The following is a 22480-nucleotide window of genomic DNA, read 5'->3' as shown; positions in this document are numbered from 1 at the left end:
CACAATCGGACTCCGCGCTCTTCAGCGTTCGACATCTGTCTCTCTCCTACTTGAGTGAGCGATTCGTGACGTTGTCACGTTCAACTATCGTCAGTAAACCGACTTTACAGACAACCGATTTTTTTTATATCGAAAATAACGGCAAATTACATTTAACCCTTTTCCGCAGGTCCACATCCAGCCTTCGATCTCGGCCACAGGCGAAATCCATCAACGGGCTCCAACAACCTACTATTCCAGAATTTAGATTCTGTGGAAACATCCTCGCAGAAATCTGCCGAATCTGAATCCAGGGTGATACAAATGACAACATTGGATACAGGGATAAACCAAACCAGAAATAATGAGGGAGCTATTTTGAAACATGTTTTGAAAGATATATAATGGAAAGGAGAACGTATGGAAATAGTCATCCTTATTTCAATACATTAAGGTTGGTTTTGCAATAACCTTAGGACGTGGAATTAAATGTACCTTGCAATAGAGTGAAGAGTAAAAACAGAGTTTCCATGTTCCCTTGCCATCAAAGCTAAAGTAATTTTCAGAGTCGAGACTTGCCAACTATGACTATATCAAAATCCATACGAGAGCAGTACTAAGCGGTTTCGACTTTGTTTATTACTATAACTCATTATTTTTTAGCATAGACCGATTTAAATGTATCTGTCCGAGATTGTTATTTGTTATATTAACCTAGGATTTTACGAATAACAGTACTATAGAAATGTAAATTCGTTTCAAAAGTTGCACTGAAATTTTTCGATCATTTCTAAATGTCATTAATGAGTTTAATAAAGTATGAAACGTGGACTTCGTAATATATATGTAAGAACTTTTTCGGGTGTAACCTGCGCTATGATTTCTCATACAACTATTTTATGTAGACGTTGATGTTTGACAATCAACAACTTGTCAATGTCGTGGAGAATCTTTAAAATCTATAAATTCAAAGACAAAAAGTGACATTTAATCAGAAACAGACTAGACATTCAATTATGGAACGCGTAGTAACCGCCATATATTTGCAAATACACTATTCTGTGATAAAGACCTTTAATTCGGATATTATCTATGTTCTATTGTCACTCAAATTGATTTAGAATTACGCTTTTATGGTATTGTTATTCCTGTTTACGATTTTAAGAAGAAGTATGTGATAAATACGTATTTAAAAATGGCGTAAAAGTTCTAAATGCCTTATCTTTTTTAAAGGTAGCACCAAGCTTTATTTCCTTGCACTTTAAGTTTAACGTAGTTTTTAAACAGTCATAAAGCTTGGAGATGTCTTTAAATTATCTCATATTTTATACGCCATTTTGTTTTATTAATAAATGCGTTCTATTTTATTAGATTGCTAATCTTTTCATAGATTGGAATAGTTTGTGTATTCAATTAAAACTTGTGCTATAGCCTTGATATATTTAAAATATCTTATGGTAATCAATCATGTACATAATGTCTTATTATCTATTGTTATTATCAGATTATTATTTGTAATTTCTCTTTATTTGTCACTGACGATTCCTCTATATTTTTTTTAACTATTTGTTAATTTTAAAGCGTATTTCACTAAAAAGCTTTTATGTAAAGTAATGTATATAATATTTATGAGTTGTGCCTTACATGTATATAGATATGAAAATTAGCAGAATTTAAATAATTCAGACGTATTATGTATTTATTTTAAAAATGGAAATTAAATTTTTGGCATTCCCAACAATTTTTATTATTTTTTCTTGTTGAATGATTGTATTATAATTTCAATGTTTATTTTAAAGCATAATTTAATTTGTTAAATAATGCTTTTGTTGATAAATTTTACTGGGATATTTTTGCCATGCTTGCTTTATATGCATGAATTTTGTGAATAATGTATAATAGCAATATACCTTAAAAATAATTAAAGTTTTGTTTTATTTTCCTAGATATAATCCTACGACATGACAACGTATATATTTTATTTAAAGACTATGAATATTGATGGTCGTTGATAAAATGGATATGTTTTAACAAATGTAATGCTTCGGTGCCTATGTCGCTTTGTATATACATATACTTATCTATGATAAAATCACGTGTCACAATGTTAAAGGAAAAATAATTTATCTTATGTTTTACATTAAAAATTATCATTACGTAGGATAAAAATCGTTAAATTTTGTGATTTAAAGTAAAATTTAAATCGGACCCTTAAAACGAATAGGTATTCTACCAGAATGCACAGATTAATATTTTACAAATACCTACTACATTTTACTAAAACAACGCTAATATTAACACCCTAAATACCTTATAAATTCCCGCATCGCGAAATTAATAAACAGAAAACGGCGAAATCAAGTTTTAACGCACTCTACTATAATTAAAAGCGATTTTATTCCACCCCTTTGATTAACACCCACCCCACACCCTAATGCCACCATTTCTTCGCGTGGTCAGTACACCAGCAACTTCTTACAGACTATGTCGCCTTAGAAACTAAGTGCAAAACAAAAATAAACAAAATTTTGCTTTTCATTCCACAAATTACAACAATAATAATGTATTCCACGTCAATTTTAAATCATTATTGCCTTAAAGAACACGCGCTTGCAAAATTTAAATCGAGTTTAAATTATAACCTCTTTCGATAAATTAACATGTTTGACAGATCTAATTAAGCAAAATGACGTCAGTGACGTTTTTTCGCGCCAAAAAATCAATCATGGCCGCGGTGTTTCCGGTCGTTTTTTATCTTTTTAAAATCAAAATGAAATGACGAAACTGAATTTTGTGTGTTAGCGAAAATGTGAACCAGTGATATATTGTTAGACTGTGATTTTTTGACTGTATGTTTGTGAAGTGTTATCAGTGGATTTCATTTTAAAGTAAGTAAATCATTATTTTAATGTTCTTAAAAATATTTTCTAAAATACTGTCTGCTGTAGTTCTCAGCGCCTTAAAATGTACATTGAATATGTTACGTCTTATTATATTCCACGAAAACAAAACTGATGTAGGTATGTCCATATTTTTAATCAATGTGGTCTTCTTGGACACAGCTTATTCGACACAACAGAGGTTAGAGACAAGTTTATTTAAACAAGGTGTAGATGAAAGAAAATAAACGATTATTATCTTAATGTGTTTTTATTTACCAATAAATACGTATTTAAACAATCTGTAACCGACTACTTAACTACTTTACTATATTGTACCTACTTTCGATGAGAAGACCCAAATTCTATAACAATGACAAAATGTTTTCAATCAATATTTATACGTTCATATTATAATCTATTTATAAATACTTACAACCTAGAAATATATACTCTTTTAAACAAAAATAATTCCAATTCCATCTAGGCCAGTGATTCCCAACGTAGGGCTTACGCCCCATAGCTTAGGGGGGCAATTTTATTGTTAAGGGGGGCTTTTCGAAAATGTATTATTTTTTAAATTATTATTTATAATTTCAGTTAAATTTTCATAATAAGTTTTAAAATGTATTTACTGTGTTACGTTAACAATTTTAAATTTTTGTTTCTTAAATTAATTTCTAAATTTAATTTCTTAGCAATTAAATTAGATATATTAAAAATTATATATGGTCCATAGGATGGTCAAAAGAATTTTAGGAAGGCTAAGGTGGCACAAATCACTGGTCTAGGCACCTCCAAGCAATCGAGAAATATATTTTTAACAAGATAAGTTTCCAACCAATTACGAAACTTCTATGTTAAGGTTAATCTTCAACATCATATGAATGAGGCACGTGTGTACAACGCGCAAGTAGTTATAAGTATCTAATTAAAATTGCTTAAAGGTCCATAAATAAGGTGTACCGCAAAACTCTGAATATCAAATTTTACTTTAGGGCAACGTGAGGTCGCATTCACCACTCGATGAGTCAAACATGAATCACAAATGATTAGGCGAAGACCTTTTAAAAATGCGTAGGTTTACATACAAATATGCATTTCCAAATCTATTAATATCATAAATAATACAAGCAAATCTTATTTTCTTAGTCTAGTAACTATTAAAGCTTAACAAGAGTGTATTTTAAAAGTACACGTAATCCTTCTGGGCCTGTTACCCCTTTCGTGCTCCTTAACATCAAAAGAGCGAACTGCGCTTTGGACACCTATTCTTTGCAAAAACCATATTAATGTCTAACTCAGTCACTGCCTATTTTTGTGCCATGCCCCACCTTAGTCTTTTTAACATTCTTATGTAACATACATAATTTTTAGTTTTAATAATTAAATTGTTCACTTAAGATTTAAATGATAGGTTTTAGGAAGAAATTGCAATAAAATTGTTAACGAAACACAGTCAGTAAATTTTCAAAACATATAATGAAATACGTGCAGTCCATTTTTGACCCCCTTAACAATTAAATTGCCCCATTGTGGGGCGATGGCTCCACTTTGGGGGCCTTATAACTCTAACTGTCTATGGGTTTGATCTTCGAAACAGATAGGCTTTCAGAAACTTATCTCTCAGATTATCTTTAATGATACATTTATAATTTGTAATAATAGCATAGGGCAATGAAGGGCCTTTTTTAACTTATTATCGTGTCTATAGTAAACTTATTTATCATGGCTAACATTAAATAGTAGCAATTAACTACTTTGAGTAGGGTTTAAAGTTGATTTGGGTTCTGAATAAGTCAAATCATCTTTTATTTGAAAACAATTGTGTAATTCGCTTCAGTTATCAACTAAGGCCGATTTAACAATTTAGTTCCAATAATTGACGTTCTTGAACTTTTTGTGAGCAATTAATTGAATAACAAAAATATATTGTTTGTGAATGATCGACCTTTTCTTTGCCCACGCTCAGTAGCTTTATCGGTTTTTTATTAATTCAGAATAAAGTTATAAAATACTTTGTCACCATTTTGCTAGTAAATATATACTCCTAATCTATACTAATATTATAATTAGGAATAAAATGGGTATTTATATTGGATAAAGTCAAACTTCTGGACCGATTTAAAACATTTCAAGAATGCTCAATTATTTCCGAGTAACATATTTATTACATACGTTTGTCATGGCTTTATTATTGATTTGCGTGCAAATACTAAAAGCAAAGCAAATGTATTAAATTTTCTTAAGTTCCATAGAGAGAAAAAAACTTATAGATACTATTTGAGTGCTGAAGGATTTGTTTGTTTGGTTAAATGCGCCAATATTAGAAGCCTACGCCCTGTAATTTCTAATAGCCGTTCTCAAAGAGTTTTTGTACCAATCCCAAGGTACAACCGACATACCGACATCAGCGCTTTGGGTATTGAGAGGGCTACATTGAACTCGATACAATAACGTCGGGATCAGGAACACTGTCGCTATTGAAAGTTAGAGTAAGGGCGTTGGTTCGACGCCAAAAAAAAATATGTTTAATGATCCATATTTTATCGAAAGCTTTTTTTCATATAACGAGCCTTCGCTGCCCTTTGACACCCATTTTTACTGGATGCGTTGCCGGCCTTTGCGGGAGGAGTGCACTCTAACTTTAAATAGTCTGAGGTCGTATCTCTAAGGAAAGACCCCCAGTAGGAGTCGATTCCACAGTTCGCTAGTTCGAATGGTATGGTAACATCACGCTACAACCGAAATTACCGCGGAGCATGGCTAGTTTCATCAAGTCAAGTCAACTAAAAATAGCAATATACTTCTTCGAATTCCTAAGCTAAGTAAATTGCTTGTGTCGTCCAATTACATTTAAACTTAGCCAATCCTACGATTAACCTAAATTTTTCTACCATAATCGTATATCCTACAATTTCAAATATTGTCTTCAGACTTTTATTGCTGCTAAACGTTTTTAGTTTAAACAAAATATGTTTTTATTACTGACAAAAAACTCGTTTCAACGAATGTATATTACTTTAAGTATTCTTACAATATTATCTCACTCAATTAATAGAACTTTGTTAATGTTTAATATTGCTACCTACATCTAAAATGTACAGTTCTTTTTTTCACGATAAATATATTAATTGTCTTGTTCTTGCGTTATTTAAACAAAGTAGATTAAACAGTTTCGAAAAAACCAAACGCAAAAATTTTCAACGAGACCTCTGCACTCCTACCAGAGCCAATCCTGAGCTAACTTGAGCTAAAGAAATATATAAAATAAAAAAGCAAAAAAGACCTTGTATCTTGTGGGAAGACTTCGCGGGGGAACAACCAGGCAGCCTTTCTCTTCTCTGCCGTGCCTTATAAGGGTGCCCGTCGTGTGGAAACGATTTCCGCAATAAAATCTTGATAATATTATTTTATTTATAAAACAATCCTGTATTAACAGGTGACCCTAAATTGATAAGAGGGCACAACAAGTGAATAAAATTTATAGATGTTAACGTAAAATTGTAAACACCGTTAGATTGTAATCTATCTCGCGAGATTATAAACTGTCGAAAGATTGTGAACCTCAGCTTACTGTTTACAATTTAACGTATTATTATTCGGTAGATTGTACTACACTAACTTAGTTATCATTCAAACTTCTTTGGTCAATTACAGATTAATTTTACTTTCCAACAATTTCATATAACTACCGAATAAGACGTTAAATTGTAAGCAGTTCGTTGAGTTTCACAATCTTTCGACAGTTTATAAACTCGCGAGATAGATTACAATCTAACGGTGTTTACAATTTTACGGTGACATAGACAAAACAAAAAACAAACAAGAAATTAATTCGGAAAAACAAATTTACATAGTAAATGTACAAAAAATAAACTAACTATAGGCACTAACAAATAATGGAACTTTTGTCAGTTCACTCAACAGACAATGAAAAAGGTCCGTTAACCTATGTAATTCGTTAACTAAATGTCAGAGATCCGCGAATTTCTATACTTACGTGCCCAAAACTAATACTTATAAAGTCGTATCTCCAGTTTATCCATTTATGCATTCAATCCGATTACAAAATTTGTCTGCCCCAAACGCTCCACAATGTTACATGAAACGGTAAATAGTTTTTTGTCGGCTTAAGTTACCTTATATTAATTAAACTCCTTAAATGTTTTATAAATAGCTACCGTCCCAATTTTTCGTTTATCGACTGCGTGACCTTGGCTTAGATCAAAGGAAGGCCGATAGCCACGAAGGACGCCGGTCAGCCTTGCTTCTGAATTCGTGTTTTGCTGTTACGTGTTTTATTACAAGTCAGTTAGCGCACTGGACTTGGTTTTTGAAATAACTTAGCCGCTATGATTTGCAAAGTAACAGTATTGTAGCATAGCAAATGTCGCCCCCGTGTTTCTCACTATGGATATTATAATTGTTATTGGATGCTGTAGGCTCTCGTGTGCTGGACGTAAATTTTGTTTGAAATATGAGGAGCGCTCCGTGGTTGTTTTTGGAACTAAATGAACGCACGAATATATATTGTTATACGTATATGTTGTAAGGGAAATTGTTGTTCTTCAATTTAAAAGCAACATGATCGTTATGGAAAAAACTAATAAAGTACTAATAATATTGTTTCCTGCATCTTACCATTACACTCTTTACCTGCTAATTTAGTCTTCTAGGATGTATGCTGAAGGATATGTATTTTAAAAGTGTATGTGTTATGTAGAATTTATTACATTAAGTACCTAAAATCATTAATATGTCAAATGGAAGACTAGCTTTATTATGTATAATAAAGTTTTTCTTCTTCTTGTGCTTGTTCTTATTTTTATTTTCATTATCTAATCAATTCTATAGATTAGTATTTAATTATATAATAAATCATTGTATTCGGTCTAGTTTTAAATTCGACCACTACTTTTATATTACAATTTTAATAGCAAAATTACCAACAAAGTATTACAGTAATAAATCATAATTCGCTAAATTAATTTCATAGAAAACTAGACTAATATTTTTGTGCCACGTACATAAATTACAATAAAAATAATGGGCGTTGGTCGTAACATAAAAGAAAATCAAAGCAATCTCGCTAAAATAAGTTGCCGTGACAGAAACATAATTCATTCATCGAAAAAGTATTTTTTCGCATATTTCCTTTTAAATATACGCGTCCTAGTAACTTAAGAATAAATATTAATTAGGGGACTGTGTGGTACTTGTTGTAGCGATCGAAAACTTTAAGACATTTATTTAGAATTACCAGAACATGTTTTTCTTGATTGTAATATGAATTCTATCCTTTTAATAAAATACCGACCTTATAGCGGCTCAATCGTTACTAATGAACTTTTATAGTTATTAAATTTAGGTTTGCTAGACTATTCTACGCGTGGCGGATTGCGGACCAGGTGACGTGGTTACCGTGTTCTGCTCTGCAGGTGGCGCCGAGGGGTTTAGTGGGTATGCACAGCAGTAAGTCCCACGTAACCCTACAACACAAGGCAGTCGTACCGTGGGAGGGTACGCGTAATGTGGAAAAAAAAGTTTACGCTGTTAGGTTGATAAATCCATACGTTTTATTTAATATCAATGGGTAAATCATACGAGAGATAAAATTTGATAATTTCGGTCATGAAATAAATTGTCTTTTTCTTGTTTTAGTGTTGTGGTTAATTTCGAATTAATTTTGTAGGACTGATAAAATTATACAAAGGCTTGCCTATCCAATGAACAATGAAACAGACAAAATATATTTTTATCTATTAGGACTTTAAACTATTTTCTTCATAGTGCAAATCGTTCTACGCAATGTACTGAAAAACTAAAAACTACTGTTTTGCTTTATGCTATAATTTTTTCCTTTAGGAAACTGCTTTGTTTTTATATACCCTTAAATATCGCTAAAGTAAAGCGCATTAAATCGCTTACAAATACACCACAAATGGTACTTCATTGTACATGCACGGTATGTGTGTCACAATTACCGAGTAAAAATATCGTTTAGTTGTGTTGATGTTTTTATATATATTTTTATAGCACGCTAGCACATGACTTTGGCTGTTATTTATTAAAATAAGCTACCTTACTACGCATAGATGATTTCATTATTTGCCGTCTGAACTTATGAACACAGAATTTTCAAAATCTTTAGAGATTCAACTCAATGTCCTTCTTGAAATACTCCATGCTCGATATTTCGTTTCGATTAAAAAACACCATTTTGTTTCAATCTGAGGATTGCTAACACACAAATATACACTATTTACAATATTTTTAACTTTCATAGTAATAAATAGAAAATTAAAACATATTTTAAAAGTTTGGTCTCTGTGGCAGTGTTTTAGTTGATTCGTATAGTGTTGTTTGCATTTCCTCGCGGTGTTATGATGCTTATTCGTTGAGCGAGGAAAGCACCAGCTCTGGGATCAGCGGCACTACTTTAATTAGCGCCTGTGCACTTGAACCCAAGGCCCAAGATTCTCTACTCCAAATACCTACAATCACATAGGAAGACGACTAGACGAGTAAGACAGACCAAAGAAGGTAATTGGTTAAATCCCTGGACTGACGTATGCTTGGGCAAATACGCCAGCCGATATTTACTTATTTCATGAACGCAAAGCAATTGAATACGTGTTTAACTATACATGAAATAAAATACGTAAAAAGTAACGTATAAGGTTGATTAATTAATAAAAAAACTTTTTTATATTCTCTTTTCATCTCCCCCTGAATCTGCCTTGCGATTCTGTAAACCACTTTTCGAACTCCCACAGCGGTTTTCACAGCGGCGGTCGCGCTCAAATCAGTCGTGAAGCTGTCATTTTACGATTTGGCATTCTGATAAGGAGGGAGCTTGTAGTTTATTGTTTATGTCTATGTCTCTATGTATCATATGTGGACTCGGTTTCCGCATTTCGACGCCCATTTGGTCCGTTGTGCGTCCATCCTAGCTCCTTACAGATGCTAAGAAGTTTCCTGAACACTTTGCTTCATGGAACAACCTTTCTGCTCCGAGGATAACTGTTCGTTGGGAAGCCAACGTCACGCATTCCAGAACTACGTAGGTGACTGATTCCTCTGCACAATGGCAAATAGATGTTTATTAAGGAGACAGAGACCCGTAATTGTCCCTATCATTATTTTGAGAACAATTCAGAGGCTTAGAAGTCGCTTTGTCACTAGCGGGGTTACTTCTGGCATTGCCCTTGTACTTGGGCTTTTGAGGTTGAATAGGACTGACCCCTAAAATCGAGGGATTGTGAGAACAGTAAACTAAACTTTTTCTAGTGTTGATCTTTTACCCAGTGTTATAAAAAACCCGTAAAACGCAAACTATATTTGGCATAACATTGTTCAAGTATCGATCAAAATACATAACAGTTGAACCTGTATCTATTTTACAAGTTGTATTTCCATTTTAAGACAAAAACTAAAAACAGGTAATTCTTGTTACGAATGGAACGGTTCGTTGGTTCCGTCACCTTGATGCAAGCGGGTCACGCGTTTGACTCCTGCACAATCCTATAATTAGTTTTAAGTCTTATTTTTATGTATGGTGAAGATTTCGTTAGTTCGAATGAACTAGCCAATCACAAAAACGGTTGGTTTGAATTGTAAAATTATTTGTTTGAAAGTTCATTCACTCGCCGCGGAGTATATAAAACTGAGAACATTGCTTTCTTTTTCTTTAATTACTATGTTACAGATTATATCACGTAGTAAATGCGTATTATTTTTTTGTTGTATGTAATAATTACCGGAATCTCGTGGGACAAAACTAATTTTGACAAATAGTCTAGTCGACAAGTTGAAAATGGAACAAAATAGAGATACTACTCCTAAAATTATGTGCGATAGCTCATTGGATCCGGAATGACGTCTAGAAAAATGTGCTAAAAGCGTGTATTAGCACATAAAAAATTGCAAAAGTTATAGACCATTAAAGATGAAAAAATAATGGCATTTAGTTTTTTGCCAATATTTAATAAACTATTAATATTTAAGAAAATTTTAAATAAAAGTAATATTCATGATAATCAAAAAATTTACAAAAAATTTTTTTCTATACTTTGTTATATATGGTTGTTTTTGTTAATTTTAGAAGTTTAGAAAAAAAATAAACAAAAGTTGAATATTTGTTTATAACAAATTGGTAAGTTAATAAACAATAGAATTGTTGATAAAAAAAAAAAATTTGCTGTTACTTTATAGAAGACTGTCAATTATGATTTTTAGGAAAAAAAAATTTCTTAACTAATTATTTAAACAATAGAAAATAAAAAAAAAACGATTATAAACAATTAAAAATTGTTATTAAGGAAAAATTTTTTTTTTAAAAATCATAAAATTTTTAATGTAATAAAGTTGTGTTAAATTTTTTTTTTAAAATATTGATTTAATCAATTTGTTTAAAAAAAAATTATCAACAAATGGCGGGAATTTTTTTTTTGCAAATTAATAAATATCTTGTATTAATAAAAAAACGATTATATGATGATTGAGAAAAAAAAAATTTTTTTTAACATCATTACATGGATTTTTAAGTTTTTGTTTAAGTAAAAAAATTGTTATAAACAAAGTATAAATATTTTTTTAACTTTTATGGCACGATCTTGTTAAGTATGTATGTAAGAAAGGCTCTACGAAGCGAAATATTTGTACGACCATTATTTAAACATTTTTTTCACTTACAATTAAGACGGTCGTTCGAGAAAATTTCGTTAGTTAACAATTATTTAACTTGTTGAAAAATTAACTTTAAGTAAAATTTTCAACGGGAATAAATTAATTATAGAGTTCAGAACACACCATAATTTTTTCAAATTTAAAAAAAAATATTCAATACCTTAAATAAATTAATTAATGTGCCGTAGTCGCTTTTGACGCCACGCGCGAATCCTAAAAATGTCACCCGCAGACCTATTTTCAGCGTTAAATTAACATTATAAATAATGGAGATAGAGTTCTGGGAGTCAGGAGTTTTTTATTAGAAATTTCCTCCTCTTTCAGAATCTTTATTTGAAATTTCTTAAATATTGGCAAAAAACTAAATGCCATTATTTTTTCATCTTTAATGGTCTATAACTTTTGCAATTTTTTATGTGCTAATACACGCTTTTAGCACATTTTTCTAGACGTCATTCCGGATCCAATGAGCTATCGCACATAATTTTAGGAGTAGTATCTCTATTTTGTTCCATTTTCAACTTGTCGACTAGACTAAAAGTGCAATAAGCCATGTTCTATTATCAATAATTACATATTTTTTTTTAATAAATATACATAGTTATTGTACACTACTTTTTCAGTCTTCTTTTATTTAAATATTACCTTTTTTATGGTTGGGAAATTAATTTACAAACCCCCGCGCCGGTGCAACTTGTTAACGTGACACGGGGAGTGTGTGGGTTGGTCCGTGAGATGCAAAGGAACCCACCTCTAAACCCACTGAAACCCAACAACCCCATCTGCTCGCTTTGTATATACCTATAATATAGTACCTGTCTTATCTTAAAAGCATTAGCATTTTTTGTCTTTCACCTTTCAAACTATATTTTTTATGACTCCCGTAAACTTATTGAAGCATCCAAATGAACTACAAATATTTATTTAAAATCATAAACAAGTAATTGTATTTTTATATAATTAATTTCACCTTTGTTACAGATAAACAATGGCATTACAACTGAAATACAGTGACGAGCACGGTATTCTACGCATCGACATGTCACCCGTCCCCGAGAAAGAGATCACCGATCCAAAATTCGATTCCATAAACAACCGTTTCGGCCAATACGACCTCTTCGGCGCAAAGTACGAAGAAGGGGGGTCGCTCTTCCGTAGCCGCTACAACAGCTTAGAAGAGGAACTGGCTAATACACCTTACGCGTTCGCGACAGAACGTAGTCTGCACCTCTCAGATCCAGTATTAGATATAACGATAGACGCTAAAGACGATCTATTCGGACCGAAGATCGATAATCCGTTTACGGTGACGCAGTTGATCCATGCGCAGGATCGATTCTTTGATCTATCGGCGAGGGTGAAGGGGGTGGAAGTGAAAAGTGCACCCAATTCCGCGAGGGTTAAAGTGAGTGGTGATGCCTTCGAGGTTATTAGGGATGTAGACGCTCCAAGTTCTTTACCGTAAGTTGTTTGTTTATTTTTTATATTTTTTTAATAGTACGAATTTAAATATGTGTGAAGAGAATTCAATATTTTATTTTTATTATATCCAATCGACTTTATTTCTGAAATAGACAAATTGATTCAAATGATGATTGATGATTTCCCATGCCGGATTAAGTATGGCAAGCCCAATACATTTTCTATAAATTTTGAATATATATTTTTCTCTTTATCATCAAATTACCCATCCATTACAATAATGGTTACAGTTGTTGAATTTTTCTTTTGATTTCTAAAATTGAAAGCGGCAAATAAACTTACTGCAAATTTTCTTAAAATATTCGTCAAAAGTAAAAGTTAATATTTATAACCCACATATTGGTGAATTATTGATGTACAAACCAGTATTTTATCTTTTTTGTGGTAAAATGAGGTCGAAATGAATTCGAAGGAATTAATAATATAAAGTTAATCAGGCACACTTTTTTGGCTAGATTATAAATTATTGATTATATTTGTTAATACTGTTCTTGGGTCATTGCGCTCGAAATTTATAATATAATTACAATTACAAATCTTTAAGCTTTTTGCACGATACCGTGTTATTGCTCGTTTTACATTGTTGTTTCGACAAAAACTGAATAATAAATTTAATTCCATTAAAGTTTTTTATCTACTAATAATGATGATGAATTATATCTACTAATTGAATTAAATAATAACTTTATTATCTGAAAAACCTAACCTCAAATAAGTTTCGACTAACTTAGACATTCAAGCATAAACTATTTAATATATCTTTTACATATTCTATTTTTTTAGACTCTGTAGGCAATTTAAAAGTAAATGTTCGTAGTATATAGACTATTATTGTATTATCTGTATAACTATTTCAAATTTTAACAAAACTCACCGTACCGTAACAGGCGAGGTTACATTATATCAAGTGGCAATACTTACAGTGTTCACCTGTTTCTTAATACATTTCATAAGTCATTTTGTGTATATCTAATTACATTTCGTATTGCTTTTGCATTCTGTTACACAAAAAACCGTTACAAAAGCTTTTGTATGACCAATAAGCTCTTTAGTCCTAAATAATCTAGTGATACCACCCGTGTATGGATTTCCCCAGATGTTTGCAAAAACAGTTTTTGCCGCGCACCACCACTATGTGGAACCAGCTGCCCACTTACTATATCCGAACTAATTCAACTTAGGGTCTTTTAATAAAAGAGCGTTTCAGTTCTTAAAATGCCGACAACGCACTCGCGGGTCCTCTGGCATTAACAGTGTCCATGGGCGGCGGTGTCACTTAACATCAGATGAACCTCCTTTGCCCCCAGTTATATAAAAAAAAACTTGCACCAATATTTGCAGAAAGAAAAATCAATTGACATTCGCAACATTTAGACGCACGTTTTTATTCTAATCACATAACGCGCCATGTATCTAATACAGTCCGTCACTAACTGGTTAGGAAAAAACACCTCTAATATTGCATGCACTTACTCGTATTTCTGGTCAACAAAACTTGTACATGCTCTTAGGCTAAAATGTAAATAAGCAGGATAAAAGATGGACACCTGAAACAATAAAGTGGACTGGACTTACTGGAAACAGAGAATGACAGAAGAAAAGATGGAAAGATGACGTAATAGAACTAGCGGGGAAAAACTGGATGAAATGCTCAAGGCAAAAAAACAATGGAAAAATATGGAGGACCCAAAGAGACCATACAGATACAAATAGTTGAGCACTAACAAAACTAAGCTTAATTTTTTGGAAATTATACTAACACAACTAATATACTAATACTTTTACTAAGAAATGCAAACTAAACAATTACCGTATGGATTAATTAATTTCTCGCCAACGCCTCGAAATATGAGAACTTTCCATAAAACACGTGTTCCAAATTCATTAGTGGTAGGTTTAACTGTTGAAATTCGCAAATTAAGTCCTACATACATAATTAATGTTATACGCACGACAATGGGGGAATTGGGTTACGATAGTGGCGCCATCTTTAATTGCTTGTAATCTGTTTGTGTAATGCGTCCAACGATCCTTTGGAAGGTATTTGTATTGAATTTCCTTCTACTACTTGCACTCTGGTTTTGATTCGGCGTCACTTTTAATAGGTACTTATACAGATGAAGATTGATAGGTACATATGAAGATTGTTTGCTTGTTAGCATTTGTTGTTTTTAATTTTAAACTACAACAGGTTTCAAATTTGTGCTACTTAGAATTTAATTTATATTTATGAATTTGTTTTGTATAAAACTTAAATTTAGAATTTTAATTCTTAAGTGCATATTTAGGGGCCTCATAGCCTAGCGGTCTTATTAAGTGGCAACTAGGTGAGGGGTACCGGGTTCGATTCCCGGTTCGAGGACAAGTTTTAATTTAATTTAAATTTGTTCTCGGCCTTTGGGAGGGTTGTGCGGTACCGGGCGAGTGCCTAAACCGTACATGGAGGACACGGTCGAATTTCTCAAGACAAGCACGAATTATAAAAAATCCTATACTTGACGCTGGCTAATGCAGAAATCGTGCCAGAGCCATAAAAAAAAGTGCATATTAATGTTTAAACATTTGATTATACGAGTATATCTAAGTGTAGTGAATATATCTATCACTATAGTATCTAATAGCCATTTTACAGTTTATTCAGTTTATCCCGATGAAGACTTTTTTCCTTAATTTTATTCGCAAAAAATAACTTGCTCAAAAGTTTTGATAATAATTTTCATAGCAACGTTGTTTTCTTTATATTCACGTATTGTGGGTGTAAAGCCATATAAATGGTACGACATCTAAAAAGGAAACTTACCTCGAAACATTGACCTAACATTTATTATTGAATGTTGTTTATTTCATATGTATCATGTATACAAAATACTAAAATAAATCTTTACATGGTGTACTTTACAAAGCAAAACAAATATATACGGTAATGGCCTGAACAATGGTTTTGTCAGGTATTCGTATATTTCAATACGATAAGGTTAGTTTTTGACAGCTCAAATACCTTGATTTTGATGTGAATAGTTTCAGCTAGTAGGCGTAGGAATATAATAATGGAAATTAATTATTTCAAATTCGCTTCTACATTATCCGTCAGTACTAATTACTACTCTATTATGTTAACGTTTGAATGTCCTAAGGCTCATCAATGATAATGACAATTAACTTTCTTTCGATTCCATACTAGATCTCACTAGTAGATACAGTAGGTATATTATGGCAAAGTAAAAAACAAAATAAATAATAGACAAACGACAAAGCAAAAATCAAGTCTCAATATTATAATACCTACTCCTCTCAAAGTTACGGAAGATAATAACCACAATAACATCAATTTTATCATAAAACAAATGTAACAAAAACCAAGGTTTCATTAAAAACCTTCAACAAGTTTAAGACTATTATTTCAATTGTTAACGATTTTTTATTCGAACTTCTAAAACCCAGACGAATTTTCTATCCGGTTTTCGGTATTTGACAGAATTCTGTGAAATAGTTTTTTTGATTGTTTACTTTTTTACATATTATGTTTTTATTGATTTATTTAAAATGCAGCTCTCGTGGGCTAGTAGCTAGGTCTTTCATTATTAAAAATAATAATTAAAGCACTCTTTAATATGGACAGCATTCGTAACTTACTGAATCAGCCAAAATATAATATTAAGTTATAATATTTAGTGATCTTAATGCATACGTATTTATAATCTCCAAAATAACAGCGACAATAAGCCGTTGCTACCTTTAGTTCGATGAAATCCCTAAATGACGTACCCGTGAAGTTACAGTGGCGATGCAACTTGCTTACCTACGAGGTTAAAGTCGCGAATATAATTTTAGAGGATTTTAGGTACCTAGTAAATTTAGTACTCTCAGTACTCTACTGTAAATGAATCGAAGCGTACGTTACAAGGTTGCGTGGCTACCGTTGCGTATCTAAGTGTCCAATAGATTCATTATGACAAGTCATGATTAAAGGTTTTACATAAAGAATACAAGAGTTAAATACAAACCGATTTAAGTCCCGATTCAGGCGTTTTTCATCATTTAAACTATATTAAAGAAACTGAAAGTTACTCTATTTTCACATATTATATTTTAAGATGAATTAACGAATTAAGACGAAATGGGTAATTAAGATAATCTAATTAGGAGATTTCTATTCTTTATTTGCACTGTAACGGAAAAAAGATCGCAGAATAACAATCCTATTAAAAATAAACCCATTTCAATCAAGAAATGATTGTAATGGAGATCGCTAATAGCACATGCACGGCCTTGGTTTTATGAAGTGCTATCATTCCGCTTGTACAACTGCTACAATGCGAAATACATAGGCCCAAGCCAAGCTTTGTAATTACTATGAAAGTTCCTCAATTGTAATACATTCTTGCGCATAATGAATTGGAAACAAAAAATTCGATTCGTAAAAAACGCAGTGAGTTAAAAATACGAAAATCTCGATATTTCTTCTCACGTTTGGCAAGTAGATCACAATAATTAGATTTACATAATAAATATAAACAAAAGAACATTCCGTCCGGATGTTTGTTACGTGTACGCAATTAGTCGAGGTAGAAAGCGTTTATTTTTGAGTTCGTATTAACATTTACGATTAAAGTAGATTGGGTAGTCAAGGATTCAATTTCTGGTTTAATAATGTTTATCATTAGTTCAAACTTAACCCTTAGAATTAGAATCAAAATTAATTTATTCTATATTAAGAATAAATCTGTGGCGCTACAATCTTTAGGTCTGGGCGTCAGACTTCTGTATATGTTTCATGATCATTGGTCAATTGAATAGGCTAGTAGGTCAGCAACAGCCTCCTGTGCCTGACACACGCCGTCGACTTTTTAGGTCTAAGGCAAGCCAGTTTCCTCACGATATTTTCTTTCACCGTTCGAACGAAGGTTAAATGCGCACATAGACAGAAAGTCCATTAGTGCACAGCCGGGGATCGAACCTACGACATCAGGGATGAGAGTCGCCCGCTGAAGCCACTCGGCCAACACTGCTCATTGTTTCTATAGTTACACTTATGACGACAGTAAAAAAATAACGTTTCTAAATTTACATTTACTATGGGACGTAGAACGGACGAGGAGAACTGGTAAACTCTTCTTTTAAATCGCTATTTAGAGCCTTTAAAGATCAAAACTGAGGTTTAACATTGATGAATAATCTAAACCTTTTTAAAACAAATAATGGATAAAGCAACTCTTATTAAAAACTAGTCCGTGCCCTGTCACTCATATAAAATCATAATAGTATGAAAAACCAGTATTAATGCCTCGCACATGTTAAGTTCAAATGGAATCTCTCGTTTGATTCTCGGCAAAGAAATCATTAATTTAGGCTGGAAAGCATAAGATTCCCGTTTCTCACATCAACACCAACTATGCAAAAACCTCAGTTTTGTATCGCGCAGCCCGGACGTACAACGCCTTGACTTGTTTAAGCTATCGCGGAATATGCTTAGAAGGAGTACATATTAATAATATCCACCTGCATCATGAGCACACCCCACACACAACACAGCCGAAATAGGTTTTAGTTAAATGTTTTTAATAATTTTTATTGATTTTTTCATTTAATAACCTTGTTTGAACCTTTTTGTATGTACATATTCCAATCTTTGGCTATATCTTTAGTTTTTTGTTACATATAATTTATGTTAGCTTTACGAAATAAATAGAATGATATTCTCTTGTGTGACAATTATCACTGAAACATGCGATACACATAAAATAAACTACGTTTACGCTGACGTGCCTTTTTGTTTTATTCTACTACAAGATTTATCCTGTGGTTGAAATAGGTTTAAGACAAGCGCTTTATTTCACAAATTTGACATTGGCATAATTTCTTAAGATGAGTCAAAACCTCCATAAGACAAATGATCGACACCTACAATAAAGATGGTAATTGTAATTGTTTAGCACGTAGGAGTGTGTTTAGAAAGGAATGACATTCAATATACATAATGAATTAACAGTAATGATAAATTCATCATCAATATTGTACTCCAATATTGGTAAAGATACCTATACCGTAGTGCGCTTTTAAAACAAGGCTGCGTCTATTCATCCGTCAACCGTATAAATAAATTTAATTTATTTTTCCAGTAAACGTATCAATTAAATATTTTAATTCGTAAATAAAAAATATATACATATATCCCGAAGAATATATTCATTCGTATATCCGTATGAATAGTCACTGCGTTAATAGAAAATCTATTCAAGCTTGCTATTTGTATGTTTCTCGTATCATAATACGATAAGGACAATATGCTAATAAGGGAAATGTGTTTCTATGCCACACCAGCCAAGTTATAATATGCGAAGCCACATAATTTTGGAGGTGTTTTGGTGATTAATAAATCTATTTAAAGTTTATTTCTTGCTGTCCTTTCAATTAATATTGAAATAAAAATACAAAGTACCAAACCGTAGTAGAACATTATACACCCGGTTGATAACGATAGCTACATATCACCTAATTCAGAGTCTTGTCTTTATAAAACATCAAAAGGAAATCGTAAATTGTATCTTAAGAAATCACTGAAACAATACCTGCCTTTTGCAATTCATATCTCAAACATCTTCATTTACGCATTATCCACGGTATATTAAACAGACATATAATTGCGTCCCACATTAGATATTGCAACACCGGAAGCACCCACGGAACCCCAGTGCATTGTATGGAGTATTTCGTAACTTACATTTGCATGTTAGTACTATAGGAGTCATTGAATATTAATATTACAGATAAAGTATAAGAGATTTTACATCCTCACTCACTCATCTATTGTTTCTTTATTTATCATATATTTATATTTGTTATACAGCTAACAAAAATTATACACAATAACAAATATATATAACATACATATTTATTTACCTACAAAAAGGTTCAAAAATTTACAAAAGGGAACGAAAAAATTATTCAATACATTTAGCTAAGAGATACCTAATTTGGCTATGATGTGTGATGGTGTAAAAGTGAGGGTAAGTACGTGAAGGTGTGTATGTGGGATATGCTTATGATGCCGGTGATTTTGCGCTATGGATATTCTTAATACTCTTTTTAACCATATTCCGCTATAGCATAAACAAGTCAAGGCTTAAATATTGGTCGTTGTATGTCCGGGCAACGCGATATAAAACTGAGTTTTTTGTATAGATAGTGCTGATGTGAGGAACATAACACAAAGCACGATCATAATTCATGTCATTTTGAACACGTTCATAATTTATTGGAGATACCTTTAAATTAAGTCGTTAGAAAATCTAAGTAAAATAACATGATTTACTCTCGTTATTATTGAACTCATTAAATATATAATTTTTTAAATTAACATTTTATTGTTCACTTGCTCCTAAACTGTGAATGATCGCAATATCCGTAATACCTAATATTCAAGAGATTAATGTTGTGCGCACACGCATGCTATTGTTAATTTAAGCTACCGTAAACTAGGCTCTATTATTCTGATCTTACGAAAGCTTATTTCCTTTTCCTGCCTACTAGCGATCATATTCTATGAGCATGCCAAAATTGCCATCAACAATATTGTAATTTCTCTTTACTTGAATCGTTTCATACTTTAAAAAAACACCGTTAGCAAGGGCTAATAAAAGCATAATTTTATCAATTGCATTTGTGCATTAATAGTGAATTCGATTGATTAAAATTATAAAGGATCCTAAGTTCATCGATTGATTCAAGAGTTGCATCTTATTGATTTTTGTTTCCATTTTACATTTAAGTATTTTTGCAAGATATTTTCGATGAAATGACAAAACCCACTTCATTTGTTGGATGTACCAGAGCTGGTTGTTAAAATCGCAGAGCCTTTATCAATCTTCAGTGGTGCAGGGAATGAAAATGCGCAATTTACATATGGAAATTCGGCAAAGGAAAACATCGTGAGAAAACAGACGACTAAATCTAAAAATCAAAACATGATCAATGAAGCAAATACAAACCAAAATATGGAAATGAATAAATCGGATTATTATTATATAGAATACCATCTACCCCCGCGAACTTCGTTTCTCCTTAATGTGATTTTACTTAGCCTACCTTTTTAGTACATACCAACATGGAACATTTTGCTATGCTACCCCGGAGACTGTTCTATTATTAATAATATAATAGTTGATAACTTTTTAGGTTTTTCTGTGAATTTTTCTTCATAATCTCATAAGTTTTAAATTAACAAATAAAAAATAGGGGATGATTGTACAGGGGTGAATGGGTGAATGTTGTATCATTAAAACATAAAAACAAAAAAAATTGTCTAATAATTTTTTTTGGGGTGAACACTTATCACTTAGGGGTTCAAAATATAGATAGTAGCCGATTCTCAGACTTACTGAATATGCATAAAAATTTCATAAGAATCGGTTGAGCCGTTTCGGATGAGTATGGGAACGAACATTGTGACACGAGAATTTTATATATAGAGATATGTTCCTAGAAGACTTCTTTATTTTCTTTGATCTATAGATTAACACATTCATGCTTTCTGCACCCAGACATAACTATCACCAGGCCACCAACATCAATCTAACTAAGCGATGTTTTGTGGTTGTGGTTGTAATAATAAACGTCATTCAGATTTCACAAGCTCAATACTGACTTTGAAAGTGAAATTTGAGTCTACTCAAGTGTGGTATTGTCAATAGTATGTTAAAAATCATAAGACTCTTTGATCTATTTGAAAGATTTTGAAAGTTTGTTTGTATTTAAATTTTATTGAATCAAAAAATAATTATGAAAATTAAGGCAGTTATTTAATGAGGACACACATGTGTGTAAAGCTAATAAGGTTTATATTTGTGTTGTTGTATAATTTGTGATTAAGTGATGAACACTTTTTATTTAAGTCCATGCTAGGTATTTAAGTTGCGAAAGAAATGCTAGTAAAAATGTATTAACCACTAAGTAACATTCTTTAAGAATACAGAATATCAGGATCTACGTATCAATCCAATCAAATAAAAAAAAACAAATTTTAAAAAATCATTTTTTTTAAATAACATGAACATGAACCTATAAGTTCACATTTGTCTACGTCTTACTTTGATTTAATCTTTTACTTAATCCTAATCTTTTTTAGGTTGGTCTTAAGGTCAAAACGTTCCACCATTACAACATTATGCGTACTGGATAGTGTACTTTATAAGCGTTTGATTTTGGCCCATATCACTTCACTTCAGCAAGTATACGTGTCGGTATAAGTTTTACGCGACCGCCGCTGTGAAAACCGCTGTGTGAGTTCGAAAAGTGAGTTACAGAATCGCAAGGCAGGGCAGACATTTAGTTTCTTTCCTAAAAAACATATTATAATATCAGTGTTTAGTATTTAACTATGAAGATAACGTCTAAGTAGACAGTAGTAACAGTATACAACATTAGTTTTATATTATTCCGTATGTAAAGAA

At 31.9% G+C, this 22480-nt stretch overlaps 2 protein-coding genes across 2 annotated transcripts in view; both read left to right on the top strand.

Moving 5' to 3' along the window:
* Positions 1-1905, top strand: part of LOC125055448 (thyroid receptor-interacting protein 11-like) — a 44069-nt gene extending 42164 nt beyond the window's left edge. Inside the window, exon 9 of the mRNA XM_047657911.1 lies at positions 170-1905. Within this exon, the coding sequence (XP_047513867.1) occupies positions 170-384 (215 nt within the window). The 3' untranslated portion in view covers positions 385-1905. The remainder of the gene's footprint in view (positions 1-169) is intronic.
* Positions 1906-2603: 698 nt separating this feature from the next.
* LOC125055459 (protein stum) overlaps positions 2604-22480 on the top strand; it is a 33901-nt gene continuing 14024 nt past the window's right edge. The window contains exons 1-2 of the mRNA XM_047657923.1: positions 2604-2867; positions 12531-13010. Coding sequence (XP_047513879.1) covers positions 12538-13010 — 473 coding nt within the window. The 5' untranslated portion in view covers positions 2604-2867; positions 12531-12537. The remainder of the gene's footprint in view (positions 2868-12530; positions 13011-22480) is intronic.

Source organism: Pieris napi, chromosome 13 (genome assembly GCF_905475465.1).
Source record: "Pieris napi chromosome 13, ilPieNapi1.2, whole genome shotgun sequence".
In the NCBI taxonomy this organism is placed as follows: domain Eukaryota; kingdom Metazoa; phylum Arthropoda; class Insecta; order Lepidoptera; family Pieridae; genus Pieris; species Pieris napi.
The sequence above is the reverse complement of the archived record's forward strand: the minus strand, read 5'-3'. Positions and strand labels throughout refer to the sequence as shown.